The sequence below is a fragment of the Musa acuminata genome, chromosome BXJ1-8 (genome assembly GCF_036884655.1).
Source record: "Musa acuminata AAA Group cultivar baxijiao chromosome BXJ1-8, Cavendish_Baxijiao_AAA, whole genome shotgun sequence".
Lineage (NCBI taxonomy): Eukaryota > Viridiplantae > Streptophyta > Magnoliopsida > Zingiberales > Musaceae > Musa > Musa acuminata.
The window spans coordinates 12,208,383-12,230,666 of record NC_088334.1 but is presented as its reverse complement, the minus strand read 5'-3'; the positions used below and the strand labels follow the sequence as shown (position 1 = coordinate 12,230,666).

The following is a 22,284-nucleotide window of genomic DNA, read 5'->3' as shown; positions in this document are numbered from 1 at the left end:
TCAATCATCACCTATATAGCATATGCCTGAAAATAGGGTTGAAGTTTCGTTGCTATCAAGACCAGCACAAATACAATTCCATTGCCCTGCGTGTGTGATCGATGATCAAAAAGATCATCATCAAAGTACCCCGGACGAAGGATCTCCACCGTTTAACTTAGGAAAACTGGACCGTTAGATTAGGTTTAGTGCTCCGACTCCAACAGGGCCACAGGCGAGTCACTCATTGGCACCGCCGCACGCGGTTAACCGCACCCCTTTTGAAAACCCTCGAGAACCCTATTCCGTCCGCATCGTTCGCTTGTGAACACTTCGTCGTCGCCATCTCTCACATCCCCTCCTCTCCCACGGCGGTTCTCTAATGGATCCCGAGTTCCTATTCGACGGGGCGAGCTCCGACGAGGAGGCGGGGGTTGAAGAGAGGGCGGCCCAGTCCCCGTGGGAGTTCGCCTCTTACTCGGAGTCCGTTGCCGAGGAACACGCCCGCAGGAACACTACCTCCATCGACGCCAAGATCACCAAGGCCCTCCAGGAGCGCGCCGTTTCTCTTCCCGAAGATGGAGACGGTGAAGAGGCGGAGGAGGAGCCGGAACTCAGTGACGAGATTCTTTTTGGTGACGAACTTGGGAAACAAGTGAGTCGTTCCGTTTGAACCCATCTTCTTCTTCTTGCTCTTTGCCGTTGTGGTTTCTCTTGGGAAAATAAGGTTTTCTTTTGTCTTTCTTTCTACTTCCTCTGCACGATTAGGTTGAATGATGCCGCCAACCATTCTTCTTGGTGTACTGCAAGATGCAGACACGGTCGCAAGACTTGTATTTTGTTTTTTGGAAACTATGTTTGTTGTTTCCGAAAACATTTGAAGTATTCCATGTCATAGAGACTCATTAGTTTCGAAGGGAAGATCGTTAGACACATCAATCACCAAAATGCCGGGTTTATTGTTTTAAGGAATTGTAATATTAGCATGGAAATTGCAGCCGTAGCTCAAAATAGTGTTGTTTAACTTCTGTACGAGATGTTGCAATTTGGTACTCCACACTGGTTCATTGTCTTGGAGAAGTAATTAATACGCCCACATAATATGAGCCTAATCAAAGAACATATGAGATCACTAATCAGCAAAGAAAAGTCTGGTGTCAAATGCACAAGAAGAATGAACAAAAGAGGTACCATGTGAGGGTCCTGCAATGATGTGCTATGTGTTAATATTTGTAGGAAAGTGTGGTAATTTGGATTTTGGTGTCCTAACAAATTTTGATTAGGTTAATCTTGATATAATCTCTCTCTTCATTTAAATGTGATGTAAATGCTTAATTGTTGTTCTAAAAATTTCATATGGAGACCATGGCAACTAAGGCTGGTTATAAGGGTGCATGCAAAGAGAAACTGTAGATTGATGCAGTACTATGGTGCCTTAGCATGAATGCTGTGATTTTTTAGTTTTTGAGCTCTTTCTCTGCCATTTTTGCTTTTATATATCCGTAGAGAAAAATTGTCATTTGAAGTTTCAACTTCACTTGAACTGCTGTCAAGATGTTTTAATTATCTGTATAATTTTTTAAAAGCTGTAATTTAAAGTTTGAATTGCGCCTGAGATGCCGATTTTGTATCTTACAGCTGTTTTTTTAATCCTCAGGTGAATAATAAATCTCGTATGGCTGATGGTGGAAATTCGGGTGCGAGGGCTCATTCTTTTTTTGCATCACATGGAGCGTCCTTCCATGCAAATTCTTTCCTCGAATTAAATCTGTCTCGCCCTTTAGTTAGAGCATGTGAAGCCTTGGGATATCAGAAGCCAACACCCATCCAGGTTCTGTTTGTCGTTAATGAATATATTTGATTCACTATGCTTGCCATGATTTTGTTCGAGTTACACAAGTTAGTTTCTTTCTGAAGGGTCATGGGTACTAACTGCATCAAAATAAGGTCTCACAGTTCATATACCATACTGCTTATGCCATGTATAGTTGCACATTGCTATTTCTTAACTGGAACTACTTTTCTTTTCTATCTAAACTTTGTGATTTACCAAATTTAGTTGTTCTGATATATTCTGTGGATATAACATATGAGGCTTTGATGAAAATGAAGTAGTTAGTTGTAGGACAGTCCATGTAGGTTGCACAAAGTGAGAGATTGCTTAAAGGTCTACACAACAAAAATGTCATGCAAATAATAGAGGTGGAAAGGCTTGAGTTCTACCACATGTTGGTCGATGAGGAGGAAGGCCTAAAATTGCTGAAAACAGTTTTTTTCCCTAAAAAGAAAGCGAAAAAAACTTATAAATAGTTTACAACACCCTGCTGATGCTTTGGCTACCCATGCTGTTTGGTTGACACAAGCTAGGACATGTAGGTCAATTGTTGGACAAAGGCCATGGTGCCCTTGCAAAATACTTCTGTGAAGATTTAGGGTCATATTGATGATCGATGAAAAGTGAGTGACACGTGCTTGAATGCTTTTATTTTGACTTTAACCCAGTAACTAAGATCATTGTAATATGCTTGGAAAAAAAGAAAAAAAGATGCAATAACTCAGTACTAAACCTATTGCTGAGTATTTGGTTTTGATTTTAATCCAAAATGAATTCTATTAAAGTTTTCCATCTTGATCTGATTGCATCAGACATCCTTCAACTAGAATGAAAGTAACTAACAGTGAGGCTTTTAAGATGAGCAAAAAATTACATTAAGAAGTTTTTTGCTGGAAATGTTGACAAGAATAACAGAGGCGATTTAGACTTACCATGATCTGGATTGATTTTCTGCTTTTTTAGCTGGCCTTTTGTTGTGCATCAACAAAAGGATTTCAGAAAGCCTTGGAGGTTGCGGTTGGAAAGTTTAATTTATTTATATGAAATACCAATGAAATAGAAAGATCATTTGAATTATCTTGGTTAAACAAAAGTTGAAACTTGACAAGCTTATTTAACTTGTCTTTTCATGAGATCGTAGATGATACTTTCTCCAAACATTTCACTGATAAGAGTACAGAAATACCAACTTTTTTATTAGTGGATAGCAGTTAAGTTTTTTCTAAGGTGCAGCATAGAGGATTATGAAATATAGATGAAAGATTAGGATCATCACCAATTTCATGTGCCTGAGTTAGTTCCATGGCAATCATACAATGCATTGCTTGTAGAGTACATAATCAAAGTGTGATGCCAAACTTGTGCTTCTGTGCTAGATGTGGGCATGTGAGGGATAGTTGTGGGGCATTTTACTGATTTGTCTAAAATTCTATAACTTATATTGTTTATGTATCCCGTCATTTGTGTTATTCTGATTTCTCTCTGTTTGGAATAGGCTGCATGCATACCATTAGCATTAACTGGGCGTGATATATGTGGAAGTGCCATGACAGGATCTGGCAAGGTACCCCTGATATATTCTTAATTATCTTACATTAGCTCTACAGAGTCTTCAAACCTTATTTTTAAGCCTGTTATTTCAGACAGCTGCTTTCACTCTCCCTGTATTGGAACGTCTACTTTTCCGCCCAAAGCGTATCCTTGCAATCAGAGTGCTAATTCTAACCCCAACAAGGGAGCTGGCTGCACAGTATGTTACATAATTTCATTGTACTGTAGCTCTTCGCAGCATTTCTTTAGCTATTCTTTTGTTTCTTTCTTTACATCATGTAGATGAAGTTTTGACGTCAAATTGTTATTATGTATTATAGTTCATTCATCTAGGGGAGCGTGGGCCTTGGTATAATGGTGAGGTTGCTCCTTTGCGACTTGGGAGAACAGGGTTCGAGTCACGGAAACAGTCTCTTTTAAATATTTAAAGATAAAAGACTGCATACATTGACCCTCCCTAGACCCTCCATTGGTGGGAATCTCGTGCATTGGGTACACCTGTTAGTTCATTTGTCTAGGGGAACACAATGCTTTGTTTCTTGGTCATCAGCATTTTACGTTGACATGCCAAATGTCTATGAATCACATCCAGTTATTGTATTCCTTTCGATTTATGTATGCCTTTTGCTTGCCAGTTAGCATAGTTTTTATGGATGTAACTTCATTTGTGTCGATGTAACTTCACTAGCATGTGAGCACCGACATATAAAAATTATTTAGGAGCATAGCATATGTGATGTATGATTGATCTAAGTTAGATTGACTTTTAGGAAAAATGGTTTTGAGCCCTGTAGTTTTCTTTGTTTTGACATTTAAGATGATTTCATCCTTTTTTTGTTGTGCTTAAAGCCTTTAAAGAATCCAGTTTGAGTTGGCTTGTAGCTTTTGAATCGTATTTAAGATTATATACTTTGAGGGAATTATTAAGTTATTAAAATCAAGTTCTAAAAGATCTATATGTTTTGTTGGCTAGGATTCTGCAAAGCTGGATGTTTTAGTATTTCAGGACTTTTTTGGTATGGGACTCTTAAGATTGTATGAAGGCTAGTTTCTGTTGATTTGAAAGTTGATTGATTAGTGGAATAAAATTACAGTTCTTTAGTATGACAGACAAAACAATTTACCTATAGCTGGACAGGGGCAGAGGCATGATTTGCATGGGGGTGCAACTCGCAGTGAGCTTATAAAAGACTCAAGATTGTGTATCTTGTAGATTGAAAATGGAATATATGCTTAAAGAACTTACATTAGTAAAGATCATTTATTTTTTAGGATGTATTGTTTTAACTGTTTTATTGTTATTGAAATAGGATTAGAATGTGGTCCAAAATGTATTATTATCACAAAATGGAAACCTGGTCTAATGTTCGAACTCAGTATCTGATATCTTTCCTAATGTTATGTTTCAATATATGTTTTTAAGAATTACTGGTTTACAAACATATCATTTTTAGTTTGGAAAATAAGATGGAGGGGTCAAACAGGAAAGGTCATAAGTCAATGTGCATTGTGCATGATTGATTGGCCGTCTTGACGATATGCTTGTAACTGGCTTTGGGAGAGCAATTTTTATCCATTTTTTGAAATTGATGAAATCACATGGCTGGTTGGAGCCTACTTTGTAGTTGGTTTACATAAAAGCTTGTCATCTGTCGTCATGGAAGAGATTTTGGAGCTGTATTATACTTGGGAGCATTTTCCTTGGACAGATAAGAGAGGCAAATTTATTGGGATAAACAGAGTGCTAGTTGGTTAGATTTGTTAGTGAGGTGACTATCTCAGTTCTCTGTTGTTTCGACTTTCATGGAGTCTTGTGTTACCATAGTCTCATGAACAGCTCACCAAAAAGCTTCTTGTATTATAGTCATGGAGGATATCTGGGCCTCGTGCTTTACTTCGGAGCATTTTGTTCTAATTGATAAGACAGATATATGCATGAGAGAAATAGTGTGCTAGTTTGTTCTTCTACTCGGTTGTCTTCATCATGGTTTTTCTTTGTAATTTAACTGACTTGAATTTTGAGCCCTGTTCACCCATAGCCCCATGAACAGTGGTCCTGGCAATCTGAAAAAATGACAAAGAAGCTGAAAAGCAACTTCTGTTTTTGCTTGTGGAAAAGGAAATATGAAGTGTTACTTTAATGAATTGATTTTTCCATTAAGATTCTTTATAATGTTCCACTAAATTTTTCTTGTCATGGCTCTTGAACCTGCAGCAATACAGCAGCACTTGTGTTGTTAGTTATAAGTTCACTAGCTCGTGCAATTATAATGAACCAACTCTTGCTACATAATTAAGCAGAATTGATCACCTTTTACTTAATTGCAGGGTTCATAGTATGATTGAGAAACTTGCTCAATTTACAGACATCAGATGTTGCCTTGTTGTTGGTGGGCTTTCAACAAAGGTTTGTTGTAATTTACATCTTCTGTGGTTGTAGTGTATAAGCCCAATGTTATCAATGTACTCTTCTTTCCAAATCTGAAGACACAAACTAACAATTATTATATTCAATGAGGATTCAAACATGAATCTAAATGATTATTAATCAATTTTAATGTTTTGGATGTTAACTTGGACTTGGAGTATTCTTGACTAGGAGCGGATTCTTACAATTTGGTAGCCAATAATTTTGTTTATAGTGTTATTTACCATATTCCTATGGGTGGAGTATCCATACGCATAAAAGGTTTCAACATTGATCTCAGTATATGCAATTGGTTATGTCATGCTGAAACTTGGCATGATTTGGTGTATTGCTTGTTGAATTTTAAATGTACGAGGAATATTTTTCTACATGTTCTTCTTAACTGAACTCACTTCTCAATTAACATATAAGAGAGTAAATGGTCCATTATTTATGCTGTTAACCACTGTTCATTTGTCAATTGAGTACTAAAATTTTCTTATAGTTGAGGACTAACCTACAAAACCATTGTATTTCAATCTCGATGATGATCTTAGTAGGCATTCAGGGTTTTGTCCATCAACAGTAGGCATTCCGGGGTTTTGTCCATCATCAAAATGGCATTTTTTTTGTTTATTCATAATTGGTAAGTTTAATGTACATAATCTACAAAATTATATATACCTATTTCCCTGTTGACTTATCATTGTCCACATTAGCAAAATTATCATTCAAAGTCATACGTTAACTTTTTTAAGATATGTAACTTAAAAAAACCAAAGTATAAAAGATAGAAGCTGTATAGAAGATAACAATGAAAAAATAGTGAATTTCATAGTTCACTAAAGAAGTATCTATGATATTGTTAGAAAATTAATGGTAGTTGTATAATACAAATGTATCATGGGGTTAACTATTAACTAACTATTATATATGTCATGTAGAAGACCAGAAACCTCTTCACATGCAGTTTTGTAGATAGTGGTCTCCTGGCTACTTTGCTGATTACCATGCTGGTGAAGTATTAGGTAGTGATAAATTAAAAAAAAACCTTTATTTGAAGAGAGCACACTTTGGATTTTGTATGAATTGCATATTTTGACATCCCTTTCCTGTGGTGGTATCTTTATTTCCCTAACAGGTTAAGACTTAAGACTACCCTCTATCTTGTGGAATGTGGAGGCTAAGGTCGTATTGTAGTATCTATTAAATGACTATTATTTATGTCATACAAAAAAATAACTTTTTTGCATGGTAGTATCTGATAATCCTTTCTCTTTTCTTTTTTTCACTTTTTTGAGGTTGTCAGTTATCTAGAGTTGACCAAAATTTGCCTTCGGTGAAGTTTGATTAATTCTGGTTTATTCTGATCAATGTCTATCTATAAGGTCAAGAAATTGGCTAAAATCATATTGGTCTTGGATGACACTCATAAGTACACCTCTGCTACCCAACAACTATCTTCTGATATTGGTTGCATTATGTATTTGTCAACAAGGTTTTGGTTAAAATTTGTCTTCATGTTTGTTACATCAAGTTATATATTCTTTTAGAATTGCTATTATATCATAAAGTTCTAATAGCATACTGTAGCTATTCTTATGGGTTTGGCAATGCTCTGTTCTCTCAGGTTCAAGAAGCAGCCTTAAGATCAATGCCTGATATTGTGGTAGCTACTCCAGGGCGAATAATAGATCATTTACGAAATTCGCTTTCGGTTGGACTTGAAGATCTTGCTGTTGTAATCCTTGATGAGGCAGATCGCCTTCTGGAATTAGGTTTTAGTGCTGAAATACAAGAGCTGGTATTCTCCTTGTTGCTTTTTTTGGCTATTGTAGTCACAACTGCAAACACACCTCATTAACAAGTTATTGGGATTTATTAACATTATAAACAACAACAATGTCACTGTAAGGTCCAAAATGTATGGGGTTGGTGGCATGGATCTAATAATGCCATTGAGTTGTATCGAGGGCATTATCACTACGATACTAATTTCAATCAGATCTTTCCTTTTAGTGTTGATAATAGAAGTTTTCTTGGGCCTTCTATACCTCTCCTTATGCTGCTAATTTTTAGTTCTCTATTTAACTGGTGCATCTGTAAGTCTCTTCGAGTATGCATATGCCTCATTAAGTGATTATCTCATTCTCTCAGATCATGGTTATCCTAATTGTGAGACAAATATTAAAATTAAAATTAATGTTATATTTTTTTTTCAAATTCTAAATATAAAAAAAGTGTTTGTTGCATTTTGCTGAATCATCTTGGAAGAACTTATAGTGGTAGTTGAATTATTTGTTTCTGATACATTGTGTGGCAATTTGGTGGTACCTTAAAATACTTATCTGTCTTGTGTTGATTTATTGTGTTGTTTGATATGTAAAATAGCTTCTATTGGGTCAGTTTGGTCCAACATGATTGAACAAATCGTAACATCGTGCTTGACTGTCTACTAAGCTTTGATCTTCTCAATAGTGACACTTTCCTCATTTACTCAACTGTCGAACATGATTGCACAATTTGCTACAATTTCTCCTTTTGGTAAATGCTTCTCCTTTCACCATGGCCTATAGGCCTTGAAAATGCTGGTCCTTGCTTCAAGAGAGATCTTAGTGGCAGAAGAATGATTGCACATGTGAGCATTAAAACAACTACTGAACAGTAATAAATAAGTAGTTATTAGGAAAAAGTTTGCATAAATAAAGAGAACAAAATTTATCAAGTAGTGTTTGGTAGTGCTAGATGTGTGAAGTTCGCATGGTAAGAAAAAGTGATCTTCTTCCAGTCTCTATCTTATCCTAGCATACGGAAACGCTTTCCTTCCCTGCATATGTTTTGTGATTGCATAATGTGATTCATTTCATGTTTGATATATTTGATATATTTTCCCTCTCTGACAACTAAAAAAGGAAAATAAGGGAGAAAAATGTATAGAAAACAATGACAACAGAAATATTGAGTGTTGTCTAAAACGACCGAAAGATTAGAAGTTCTCCTGCACATTTTCTTCAGGATAATGCTACTGATGGAAACTGAAGGTATTAGGTGATCAGAAAACTTATGTGTGTTAATGACAGTGTTACAACAAGTTGTTTTTATCTGGGCTAGTTGGGAATGGCTGCAGGGACAGTTTCCTGCTGTCAGGTGCCATTTTGGGGCATCACTTGGTAATTTAATCCCATGATAGCTTTTCTTCCTGTTTCTTGGTCTTCTTTGGCCTACGTTGACCTCTTATGTCTGATATAACCATGATTTACTTTCCTCTAATCTGGATATATGGTGATTCACAAGAATATGAAAGGTGTACATGCAAGAGGAAACCTCATTGGTATTAGCTATTTTCACCTTAGTTAGTGATGGAGCTAATGTACCAAGTACCAACTAAATATTTCAAAATTTCACACAATTTTACACTAGCATATTGACACAGTATTTTGGACTAGCATTTTACTAGCCTGAGGTTGTAAAATAGTGTTTTGCTTGCTCAGCCATGTTGTTTTATAATGTAGATGCGGATGTGTCCAAAACGGAGGCAAACTATGTTGTTCTCTGCAACTATGACTGAAGAAGTAGATAAGCTTGTCAAGCTTTCATTGAATAAACCTGTACGACTGGAGGCTGATCCATCTTCCAAGAGACCAGCTACATTAACAGAGGAGTAATCTCTCTTTTATTTTGTTCAATTATGTTTTGGCGATATGTTTCAGATTGTCTTATGTTTCTTTCTGGAATCAGTGACTTCGTAAAATGTGAATCTTTTAACAATTGATTTTAATTTATTTAAATTTCTGTCAACAACTTCACATGTCCTTGTGCCTTCAGTAATAAATTTTGGCTTCCTTTTCATATTTTTTGATGGAGAACTTAAAGCTGACAAAATTGTGATGATTATTGCCTTTTCTTTGTTCCAATTGGATAATATATATGATTCCTGATAATTTTTTAATGAGGAAGGGATTTCATAGGTCTAGATTTGATGTCTCATATCTGAAACTACACAAACCTTTGAGATCGCTATACCTGCCTTTGTTCACCCAGCATTTTGAAAGGATTTCTTGTTCACTTGGCTGGTTGTATTTTGGCAACTAAATCATGTTAGCAAATAGGAGTATCTAACAAGATTGTTTATGCATCAAGGATTAGCTTAAAATTATAAACGTTTTTCATAATAGATGAACTTATGAGACACATCTGTTGTGTTCTGATGATGTTGTTTTGATTGGTAAAACAATGGATTTAAGCATAAAGTTGAACTACAGAGACAATTCTTAAACTAAAGATTTCAGTGCAAGTAGATCCAAGGTCGGATTTTGTGGCATTCAAATTTGCCAACATGACAAAAAAAGCCTATTTGTATAGTTTTATATTATATCAGGCGTAGTATTGTTACTGTTTTTAAAACTGGTGTTTCATCATGCATGAAATAATATCTAATCTTTGAGAAATTTGTTTCAATCTTTTGCAGGTTTGTCAGAATACGTCGTGCACGTGAAATAAACCAGGAAGCAGTTCTTCTTTCACTCTGCTCAAAGACTTTCACTCAGAAAGTTATAATTTTCAGGTTTTATTTCATGTGACATGATTTGCATGACTTTATCTTGAGCACTAAATAATCTTATCAGTGGTCTCTTGCATTTATTTGGTAGAGGAAGGTTATGTAGGAAATGATTGGCCAAAAGAGCTAGAATTAATTATTCATTAAGGTGTAAACTGGAATAACTTATATGATTCTGGCTTAGGTTTTGATTTTGTTGTTCCCGTCTTATATTTGCAAATATAATCTGATATCCTCATTCAGTTAATCCTGAGATTTATGTAATAAGAACCAACGGGTGAAATTTTGGGTATCAGCATATTGGACATATGATATGCTGAAGCTGAATGCACCTTGGTACCAATCTGTTGGGGGAGGGATGGGTAAAAAAAAGGAAGAGGAAGAAGAAAGTGGAAGATGAAGGAAGGGGAAAAAGGAAGAAGAGGAGGCGATGGAGGAAGAGGTGTGGGAGGAGAAGAAGATACACCAAAGACAGGGGCACCAGGTGGGGAATGGAAGGCACGCGGGCAGCGGAGGGAAGGTGCTTGCGAGAAGTTGTGGCCCAGAAGCTCCTTGTGAACCCTAGCCCATCAGATGATGCAAGCATTTAACAAACTGGACCAGTTGATTTTAAGCAGTTGGCATCCCGGTCGGCGATTGGACTGGCAAATACCGACCATTCCGTACTGAACCGGGCAAAATAAAAAACTTTGACAAGAATTCATTGCTATCTATAATTTCTTTTATTTGGGCATGTAGTTTTTGATGTTTAAAAAATGTATTTTAATTTTTTCTTTCTTCTTGTTAACTGGTTGGTATAGCGCGACCTATCTCACAGTCAAGGTTTTTAATTTCAGTGGAACGAAACAAGCTGCACATAGGTTGAAAATAATATTTGGTCTGTCTGGAATGAAAGCTGCTGAGCTACATGGAAATCTTACTCAAGCACAACGTCTTGATGTGAGTAACCTTCTATGTGATTTATAATCCATTTCTATACGCATGCAATCTGTTAACTTTAGTTTGACTTATGACACGTCCTGAAAATTATTTTGACTAGGAGAGACTAGGCTTAAACTTTTAAAGTTTGAAATGGATTTTCCGTTAAGCTCGACTTCTGCTTACCTACTTTTGCTTATGCTAACTGTGATCTTAATATTTTACACAGTTCTGTGCTTTTTAAGTTTGATAAGTTGTTACAAATATAGTTTATAGACATGGTTGTTCCAATCATTTATTTATTTTATATTATGTTGATTTGTTGCTTTATTACATGGAAATGGTCACAGTGGGCCTGGAAATTTCATCATTTTAATGCATGAATTTGCTTGGCTACATGAATTTTACACCTGTATTACTGATACCCTTACCAATCTCTAGTCAGATTGTGTGCCTTGATTTGCATTTTCATTGTTTCTTTATTTGTTTAGTTTGGCTGCTTTGCAGGCTTTGGAACAATTTAGAAAGCAAGAAGTGGATTTTCTAATTGCAACTGATGTTGCTGCTCGTGTAAGTAATTTGGTTAAATGTTTTGAGGGTACGTTTATTGAAAAAGTGCATGTGCTCTTGAAATCTTCCATGCTTCCCTGTATATGTCATCAACAATATGTCTGTCACTTCTTTTTTTGTGTTAGCTTGTTCTATTAGTTAACTAGTTAGTGCTAATCAGATTTTGCAAAGTATCATAATGACATCGTTCTTCTTTCCTGTGATCCTCTGATGGAAACTTTTGGAATCTATATATTGCTGTCCAAATTGATGACAATATTTTATTGTCTTCTCGAACAGGGTCTCGACATAGTTGGTGTTCAGACAGTAATTAATTTTGCTTGCCCTCGTGATTATAAAAGGTTTACAACACATACTTCTCTCTTGTTAATTGTTACAAGTACATCTTTGTTACCTGATTATTTAAGTGAATTTTTTATCATTGATCTGTCAACCATTTTTTCTCAATGTGTTTGGTTGTAAGAGTCAGAATATTTTTTTAAAGACATGTTCAACATGTTAAGTATGGCTAATCTGCATGTAACAAACATATTAGAATTTTCCTTGTAGCTTTGTGGTGAACCTTTTTGGTTGTATGACTGCTGATGGCCCCAGGATCCACCTCTTGTCAAAATCATTGTATCTATATGACTTCAAGATAACAATGTTTATGGCCATTCGACCCGTGGCTTTCTAAGTATGCCAATCTCCATTATAGACAAGTTTGATATATATTGTTTCAACCAAGGATTATAATACCGAATGATATCGCTCGTACCGAGCGGGACGTATCGGTCCGCCAGCAGATCAATACGCGGACCGCTCGCTTCCAGGCGTATTGTCGATCTAGGCCCATATCGGGTGGTAACAATCGATTTCGATTGTTGTCGCCCGCTACCGAGCGGTATCAGCCTGACTGTGGCTTGGCTGCGACGAGGGAGAAGGCGTTCGAAGAAGAGGGAGAATCGGGAGAACCTCGACACTTCTTACTCCAACTGTGCCCTCCCTCGACGATCCTGATCCAAGAGGTAACGGAAAGGTGGCGTTTCGGCTTCTTCTTTGTCGTGTTCTTTGCCAAAGGCCGAAGATGTTTGTGACCCTCGACGTCTTCGTTGAATGTTGCAGATGAGGAGAAGACCGTGGTCTTCTCGTTTGACGTGACGAGGAGAAGGAAAGGAGGCGACGTCGCCGAGGCAGCGTACGCCTCCTTTTTTATTTTAATATTTTTAATATTGATTTTTATATTTTTATATTATATATATACGAGGTACGCTCCTACCATATCGAGCAAAACTCGAAACGCCGGCCGGTACGATACGAAATTACGAACCTTGGTTTCAACACTATCGGCAAGGTCTTACAACTTTTGCAGATTTCTGCACCATGTTGGTTGTTCTTGGTCATGTATTATTACTTTTACAATCTTATCTTGGGGAAAATTTATTATGGTTTCTGTTAGCTACTTTGTAGCCTCGATTAAAGTTGCCGAACACCCTGTCCATCAGATGCATCTGAACTGTGCATCTGCAGCTTCTCACTGTATGTGTTTTAGTGGTCCAGGTGTTTTTACAAACCACTGTCATGAGCCCTTCATTGTTTGGTTCTAAATACAATAAGCAGCTGCATGAGAATGGTCAATTATTACAAGCTTTTAACATACCAGGACCAAATATCAGACATGTATGGGATCCTTATGTATTGGTATCAGTTATACAAAACCACAAGATCAATGAAGGATGGGAAAGGCATGGATACACAATTTATAAACCTTGAAGACAGTTGGGTAAAAGCAGATTTTATGTGGGTGTCTTTAGATTGAGGGTTGCCTATGTAACATGAGTCCTTTACCAAAGGCATTACTGCATCCATAATATTATGATGTGGAATGGAAGATGAGGTTGTTTCAGTTTAACTGCAAATCGAGGGGGAGAGAGTTGAGGGGGTAAAACTAACTGAAGAGACTGATGGAAAGCAGAAATGAGTAATTATAGAACAATTTAGAAAGAGATAATAATTAGTTTAGTAGTCACCCTTGATTTCACCTGCTATTTTAATGCTTTTATTGACTGTTTATATAGCATGAATTCTTGCACCATAGGTGTCTTTCTGATTCTATCATGCATTTTGATTTAGTGTTTTTGGTTGGATTAGTTTTATTCTACTGATAACTCAGTCTGAGACTATTGATTCCAGTTTGACAAGAGTGCATAAAGACTGAGCACCTCTTATTTTAATGATGTTTCATGTGTTGTCAAATACCGAGGATTTGTGCTCTGGTATTTAGTGAAGAATCAAATAACATGGTTTTAAAAATGGCTGATTATTATTTGATCAACCATCAAGCAATCCTGATTCCTTAGAAAGACCAAATTTAATAGTGGGTTTAAATTTGGAATTTACAGAGCTCTACAGTATGAAAAGATCCATGTGGTTCACCGCAAATGGTTTGGTTATTATATATCTTTGTTGTTTAAAATTGCTTAGAAATTTATTTCATTTGGCTATAACTTACCAGGATGAACTGATCCCATAAAGAATCAGCCAATTTTGATGGGTAGAGGTCGAGTCTGGGTGTTTTTGGCATAGAATATCCATCATAGAAGTGTGATTGGCCATCGCTTGGAGGATGGAGAAGTGTCTAATGCAATGCAAAGAAGAGGAAAAAGAAAAGGATGAAAGTTGAATAGAAAGAGAATATGAACAACTTCTTGATCTGATTTAGCCATCAGGAACAGGAGATGCAGGAAGGAGAAAGACCAACGAGTGCAAGGAATGGGGACATTTACCACCTTGTTGCCTTTGCCTGCTACACATCTTGTCGTCACACCTTGCCCTCTGCTCGTGTCCACTTGTCATCACCTGTTCCCATCTGCTTACTTTCACTTCCCTAGCCCATGCCCTAGATCTGGTCGAATATAAAATGCAAGCAACTAATGTAGAATATTATAAATGCTTACATAGATGACATATTAAAAAATACTTTTGTTATAAAAAATATTATAATGCGGCCACTGCTACCTGAAACTGGTAGTTGGGTAGATAAGCCATAGGCGAGAATGAAAGATCTATTTATAGCTATGTTTATAAGGTAACACAAACAATATAGTTTTAATTTTCTTAAAATATAAAATTAGGAAGAGGCTTACAGTTACAATGGTGGATTGCAGGAGGCTACTGTGTTCATGCTGTAAGGTATTTTAATATTTTTATAGTTTACAATTCATATTAGAGGAAATTTTAATTTTATATCCTTATGATAAGTATGTCAAGTTTTTTTTGCTTATTTTGTGATTTATTATTTATTTTAAAATCCTTTGCTTGGCCAATTTAGATTCCCTCAATCCACCTAGTGATTTCTGTTGTATATTGTATCACTGCCAGGCAGATCACAACTTTTGTTCTGCCATTGTGAATTATGGTTAGAGACCTTCATTAGCATTCGCTCTTAACAACTGCTCTCTATGATGAGATAATAGGCCCATGTACTCACGACCAAGGTCTCCCATACCGAATCGTATTGCCTGGTATGGGTGGTACGTACCGATCCGATAGGCTACCGGTATGTGGACCGCCCGCTACCGGATGGACCGTGCTACAATGCTACAGTGTACACTATAGCAGTGCTACAGTGCTGGTATACCGTTCGGTACACCCTAATGTACCGCTCGAGCCAACCTCGAAACATCGGTACGGTACGGTATTGCATACCTTACTCACGACACTTATAGATGCTAATTAGAAGAGATGAAATGATTACTATTAATTGAGACCTTATGACTTTGTTGTTGTTGGTTGATAAACTATCCCAAGGGCATAGGCAATTTTAAGTTTGAAATTTGTGACATTTAAAGTTCTAATTACTTGCAAATCATGTCAACTTTTATAACATAGGAGACACATGGAAGGCATGACTCATAGTACCTGGACTCTATGGATCTGCTGATCTATAGTCGGCCCAACGTGGTGGCTTGAGCTATCATGGAATGGCTTGAGCTGAGTAATGGGAATCCATTTGGAATCAGTAATACTTTGGTCAGGTAGACATTGACTTCTTCTTTTAGTGGGTTATTTTGAGATGTCATCCCCCTTTTTTGTGGATCGTGGTAAGAATGGAATTTCAAGACTTTTGAATAGTGAGGCATTGTAGAAGTGTGGGTAAGCTAGTTGGCTTGCATTTAGAAAATAGGAGTCTAGGTTATAATAAATGGAAAAAGAATCAGGTAACTCTTCCTACGGGCCTGAAAGCATGTTCGGTTCTAAATGTAAAGTGAGGATTTGCATGGGATGGTTATGTTGGGAGCCTAGTTTCATTTATTCTTGAGAGGTTTTGCAGCAAAAATGAAGTTTAAGGCTTTAAGGAGTAAAAAGTTGATTTGTAAGTTTTGGGGCCTGTTTGGAGAAAGGCAGAAAAGGATAGTTTGAATTCTTGAAAGTTGAGTTCTGTAGTTGATATTTCAAATTCCAACTGTTCTTCATAGAAAATCTGTAGGTAGCAAAAGAATTATTTTGGTTCATGAGCATTTGGTCTTGCTGAAAAATTATTTGTTTGAGGCTTCACAGCTTTTATATTATTGTGATTATGCAGAAATAATTCAATGTATGAATTTCCAGGTAGTAAATTAGCTGGATAATTTGAATGGGCACAGTTTGTGAGTGTTGGGTCTTCATTTCATCTTGAGTTACTTGTTTGAAAAAGGTAGTTAGCTTATTTTGCTACAGTTTAAATCTGATGATATCCTACAAATTTAAGTGAACAAACACGTTTAAGCATTTATATTGTGAATGTATATCAGTATGGTCAACTTAGTAGATTGTTCTTTTTATTTCCTTTTAAACTAGCTTGAAGCATCATCACCTTATCACATATTTGTCCAATAATTCTCATGACCCACTTTTTTCTCTTTTTTTCACGTGCAATCATGTTTTAAATTGCAAATTAATGTTTCTAATTTCATGATAGTGTATATTGGTGATTGCCTGACATTGTGTCAGAAATGTCTTGGCCTGAGATGGGCTCTATATCGAGTAGCATGCTGGCACATATCAAAATGACTCTCAGCTACTATGTCACACTGCTCTTCCCTTGCAATTTTTTATATGTTATGTTTCATTATGCAGTTATCTTCATCGTGTTGGTCGTACTGCTAGAGCTGGGCGTGAAGGATATGCTGTTACATTTGTCACCGATGACGATCGATCTCTCTTAAAGGCCATTGTAAGCTTCTACTAATGTGATAAGTTTTTAGTTTTCTAGAGAATGGTTTCAACTTTCAAGAACTGGAGGCAATAAACATTGAGAAATTTTATACTTAAAGAAAAAACCCAACTACTTGGTTCAGCATATTTTCTCTCATATGGATCTCATAGTGTTCCACAAATCCCTGTCTTTGTAGAGCTGTGAATAGGATGTGGCTTTTGGTAGATATAGATATACCGTTGTTATTTTGGAGTTCTATTTTGAGCACAAGCTCTTCTAAGTTCCATCATTGGTGGAAAGCCTTATGCACTGGGGCATCTTTTTCTGTTTGTGGTTCTATTTCCTAGCACTTTCTGTTGTTTGTTTAGTGCAGATGAATCTGAATTTTCACCATAAATTGCATTATATGCTATGCTAGAATAATTAAGCTTTAAGAAAATTTCGATATAGTTTTTTTCTTGAATTAACCTCTTTTTTTTTATTTCTTTAATTTAGACGGTGTGACCGGCTTAAAGATTCTAGTATTATGGCATATTTAAGAAAACAATGCAGCCATAATAATAGGAATAATTACTGGGTTTTCTTTATTTGTTTGATGTAATAGGCAAAGAAAGCCGGCTCACAGCTGAAGAATCGGATTGTTGCAGAAAGACCAGTTGCTGAGTGGTCAAAATTAGTAGAACAAATGGAGGATCAAATTTCTACAGTTCTTCAAGAAGAAAGGTCTTATTTCTTATTTCAGATTTACTCAGTAATAAGTTGAACTGGTCAGTAACTTTTTATTAATATTTGTTGGTTCAGGGAAGAGAGGGCTTTGAGGAAAGCTGAAATGGAAGCTACAAAGGTATATGCATTTTCTTTGAATTGTCATTTGTAGCTTTTGAATAATCTGATGTTAGCATGTATCTAATATGACTTTAGACCTGTACAAGACACTTCTCATCGGAAGGTTCTTTGACTTTTAGGCAGAAAACATGATCATGCATAAGGAAGAAATATTTTCACGCCCCAAAAGAACCTGGTTTGCAACTGAGAAGGAGAAAAAGGCTTTAGCTAAGGCTGCAAAAGTAAGTTTGTTTACCACAACAACCATCATCTGGTTGGTCAATTTGATTCATGCTTCCAGGATTTCACGATGTTATGCTTTAATTGCTCCTCTCAAACAGTTGAAGCACTACTAGCAAAATTGTCTTTTTAGGCAATTTCTTTTTATTTGTGTAATTTTTTTGGGGGGGTTAATTGTGTGAGACTTGTATTCATGTGTTTAGTTTCCTGTTTTTTTCCCTCTTTTCTTTCATGTTCTGTTTCTTTGCTTTAAATCATCTTTCCATTTGTTTCCTGTTGATGTAATGATGAAGTTATCCACTCTCTCGGAAAGATCTCATAGTATCTCTATGCATCAGTTCTAAATTCACATTCCAAACTTCATTTTATCATATGTAGAGTTCATACATGTCAAAAGTACTTGATGTTGTACTAAATTCTAACAACCTTTTTTTTAGATTTGGTCCTGGAATCCATATTAAAATTTAATTGTTGGTCCTTTTGTTGGCAAAAATCATTCAAATCTTACTATTTTTTTATTTTACATATATTTTTAGTCACTTCTTTCACAGTCATCTTTGTTGAGTGGATGGATAGGTTAGAAATTATCTTTTGTTTAAATCAGGCAGTGGATGGGCTAAATTTAGAGTTGCTTGGGTGATTTAATTTTCATGAGAGGCTATTTGATTAATGTTTGATGATCGATCATTCAAGACTTAATATTTACACTGTCATAATCAAATTTGCCTTAGTTGTGGAAGCTTAAAAAAGTCCTTAGTTATAATTCTGATGTGTCATGGTTTTTCCTTGGTTGCATCGATTGACTATGATGATCTCTAGTTCTCTCTTGGTTCATGCATGTATAAATTTGTCACTTTGCCTTGAAAACTATCATCCAGTTGAAGTATAAGCACTCTTAGATTTTAATTTTCATGCCTGTAAGGAGTTGACTCTTAGGGCCTCTTAGATGTGTGTCCTATGTTGGGTATTCTTTTTGTTCTTTTGATATATCACCTTCTGTTTGCTTTCCTGTCTGTATAGTGTTCTCATCTCTGAAGTATCTTCTGCGATTTCTAGAATATGAAAATTTTCAGCATTGTTTTGCGTGGTATCATCAAAACCATTCTGTGATGAAAAGGGATATCTGCATTGGTGCTCTCTTTATTTTAGATGCTTTCTCATTTTATATTGGATGGTTACCGGTTAATTCATCTTTCTCTTTCACACTCTTTAAATCCTGTTGTTACGTTGGTCCATGTCATGTGTTGTGATTCATATCACTCCAATGTTCCTTTTCAGGCATCCCTGGGTAAAGATCAAAATGGTCTGAATGAGGTAATGAGTTTACAGGAAGCAGAAGATCTGAAATTGAAGGAGAAAAGGAGGAGGGAGCGAGAGGTACACTTTCCTTCCAATTTAAATTTGATGGTCATGCTGATTGTTCATGTATCTACATTGATTGGAGGTTGTGTTGCATATGATGCTTGTTTTGGTTTTTAACAGAAAAATCTGCCTCGGAAGAAACGTCGTAGACTGGAAGCAGCCAGAGAGATGTTAGAGAATGAAGATAACGACGAGGATCAGGTCTGGTTGCCTATATTTGTATTACCGTTCGATATACTTTCAGATTATCTTGAAAATCTTTTTGATTTTTGGCTTACATTTTTCCACTCTTACGGATTCTGGTGTAATTTTGTCAAATGCTGAGCTGCAAGAATGTTCTTTTGAGATCTTGATTTGTATCATTTCTTTTGGAATCTTATCTTTTAATTTCTTATACTGCATTTCCTGGTGTACTCGAGGATGTATTGAAAGTGAATCAGGTAATGGTATGCCAGATTAAAGTTGATCTTTAATATCTAGATTGTGTCAATTCTGATTGAATGCAGGAAACTGAAGGTGGAAATAAAAAAAAGACAAGGCAGTCACTTGTTGATCTAGCTTATAAGCGGGCCAAATCAGTGAAAGCCATGAAGAAAATGCATGAAGCTGGGAGGAATTTGAAGAAGACTATCAAGTATAAAAACAAACCTGTTCAAAAGGATCAGACCAGGAAAGAAGAAATGCTCGAGTTATTCCAAAATGATATGAGTGATAAAAAACAAGCACGTATCGGTAAGAAAAGTAGCAATGTTTCAGGGCAGAGAAAATCAAAAAGCTCTTTTAAGAGCAAATCAAGGTACTGATGACACTTCTAGTATGTTTACATTTACACTTTGCTTTTTCCGCAGGAGTGCATGGACTGTATCCATTTCTTGTTTGCATCAATTCTGCATTTTGTATTTAAAATTGTTATATGCTAATGCTTGGTTTTGCACAATTGATACTCATAATCCACGAACACTTTGTTTTTCCTGAGTCAGATGCTTATGACATATCTAATTGTGGAACATAGATCTGCAAGAAGGTGCATGTCAATTCCTGTTTGTTGGCCAGCATTTGCTATGCCAGGATGATATTGACGCTTGAACTATGGATCAGTTAGTCAAAAACTTTTCAGGACCATGCACCAATAGCTGGCGGATGTGGGTTTTAAGAAGACCTGAATATGTGGGGAAGGGTTAGAGTCATGAAAGGAAGCTTTGGAAACCTGAAAGCAATGTGGCAAGTCCTTGACTTTTCAAATAGGGAAGGACTCTTTGCTAGCAGGAGGGCCAGTATGAGTAACATTGGTCAATGCTTAAGGACTAAAAAGTTGGGGGAAGCCTGCAGAACCTTAAATCATATGTTTGTATTATTTTGAATGGTTTAACTATAACATAAATTACTAATAACAAAGATGCCCCTGTAAAAGTTGATCACAATTAGATGGGATCAGGAATATATGGTGCTTACTCATGTTCTGCCTTTTTTGTGCTTTCACTTTGGCAGCAGACATTATCAAACAACAAGTGCCCCTTTTCCTCCCATTTGTCATCATTAGTTGTAACAAATTTGATGTAACTTGGTTAACTTAAGATCGAAGTTCAAAAAACTGGGTGTGCCAGTCGGTAAGAACCTGTATTCACTGGTCGAATTCGAAACCATGGCATGGACGATTCTGTTTTCGCCCAGTTTCAGTTCATGCTGGGCTCACCATTCAGTATGGTTTCACAACCGGACATATGATCCGGTTTTTACTTTTGGAATAGGGTGCTGGATGGTTAGCCTATTCCCTAATATAGATATCAATTTTTAAAAAAATTTCAGTTGATAATTGTCTTTTTCTTCATTCTTTCTCTCCTTGAACGTGCTCTCTCATCCTCTTCCCTCTTTTCTTTTACACCCTTGCCATGTCCTCCACCAGTGTGTCACTGCTGCCACTCCTACTGATCCACCTGCTGGATATTGGGATATAATAAATCTTGGAAAACTTGTTGAGTTGAGTTGAAAAGGAATCGCATGTGATAATACATCATCTAATGAGACTGGGATTCAACACCATGTTTGGATTAATGTTAAGAATAATTTCAACACCATCTTTTCTTAATTTCTACTTTTTGAATTTCTTGCAGGTACAAGCGCAAGAAGTAGGAGAAATTTGTGGACAGTATATACAAAATTTGACAGGGATGCTTCCCGGTCGGACCACGATTAAGGTTCTGCTCATTATTCAAATATTAATTTCATATTTATGATTTTGAGAGTTTCATGTTTATGTTGAACTGTGGCTGTGGTAAAGGATTTGATTTTCCCACACCTAGTTTTTATAGTTCAGAAAGTGATAGAGCTATTTTTCTTGATATGCCTAAAAGCTCAAATGCTGTTCAATAATTTCATGCAAAAAAGCTCAAAAAGTTGAATTTGATCTCGAAATGAATAGTTCCTCTCTCTTTGAACCGAGTTTTATGCTATTCTGCTGCCAGTTTGCCTAATTCAGACCTTTCCTCCCTACTGTTTGTGTGCAGCAGGTTTGAGTTTTCGAAGCATCTGTTGTTTGCCTGAAGATGGATCGATCAAATGTGAGGGAGCAACTTTGATTCGTGGCTGTAGGCAGTAACTTTGATTACTAAAATGTTTACATGTATGTCTTACATATACTGCCATGTCTTACAACATGTAAACTTATGAGATTTTATCTTTTTCTTTCTATATCCTCCGAGATGGCTGTCATGATTTAAATGGCTATGCAGCCATCATCACATAACTATTGAGTTACTATGGCGTTAATTCTTGATATAAAGTTATAATTTTGATAAGCTAATTTACGGAATTAATGTTTCTCTGGAGGCGGCTTTTGAAAACAGTGTCACGTTATCCCTCTTCTC

At 36.3% G+C, this 22,284-nt stretch overlaps 1 protein-coding gene across 2 annotated transcripts; it reads left to right on the top strand.

Moving 5' to 3' along the window:
• Positions 1-255: 255 nt before the first annotated feature.
• LOC103994418 (DEAD-box ATP-dependent RNA helicase 28) lies at positions 256-22,220 on the top strand. 2 transcript variants are annotated; one of them, XM_018830485.2, is made up of 20 exons: positions 256-634; positions 1,637-1,810; positions 3,309-3,377; positions 3,457-3,563; positions 5,693-5,771; positions 7,402-7,575; positions 9,284-9,432; positions 10,240-10,335; positions 11,166-11,268; positions 11,755-11,817; positions 12,097-12,158; positions 16,915-17,011; positions 17,598-17,716; positions 17,795-17,837; positions 17,959-18,060; positions 19,337-19,435; positions 19,541-19,621; positions 19,927-20,216; positions 21,532-21,615; positions 21,928-22,220. In XM_018830485.2, exons 1-19 carry the CDS (start codon positions 362-364, stop codon positions 21,548-21,550), a joined length of 2,199 nt encoding a protein of 732 aa, XP_018686030.2. In that variant the 5' UTR covers positions 256-361; the 3' UTR covers positions 21,551-21,615; positions 21,928-22,220. The 2 variants fall into 2 exon arrangements, with proteins under 2 accessions (XP_018686030.2, XP_009413015.2); XM_009414740.3 differs by having other exon boundaries at positions 21,925-22,220.
• Positions 22,221-22,284: the final 64 nt, after the last annotated feature.

What these genes read in the sequence shown, in the direction of transcription:
- LOC103994418 (XM_018830485.2), top strand. Translation starts at nt 362, where the DNA reads ATGGATCCCGAGTTCCTATTCGACGGGGCGAGCTCCGACGAGGAGGCG. An exon ending in CAACTGATGTTGCTGCTCGT is followed by an intron (nt 11,818 to 12,096) that starts GTAAGTAATTTG and finishes CTTCTCGAACAG; the next exon opens with GGTCTCGACATAGTTGGTGT. An exon ending in CTGAAATGGAAGCTACAAAG is followed by an intron (nt 17,838 to 17,958) that starts GTATATGCATTT and finishes TTTGACTTTTAG; the next exon opens with GCAGAAAACATGATCATGCA.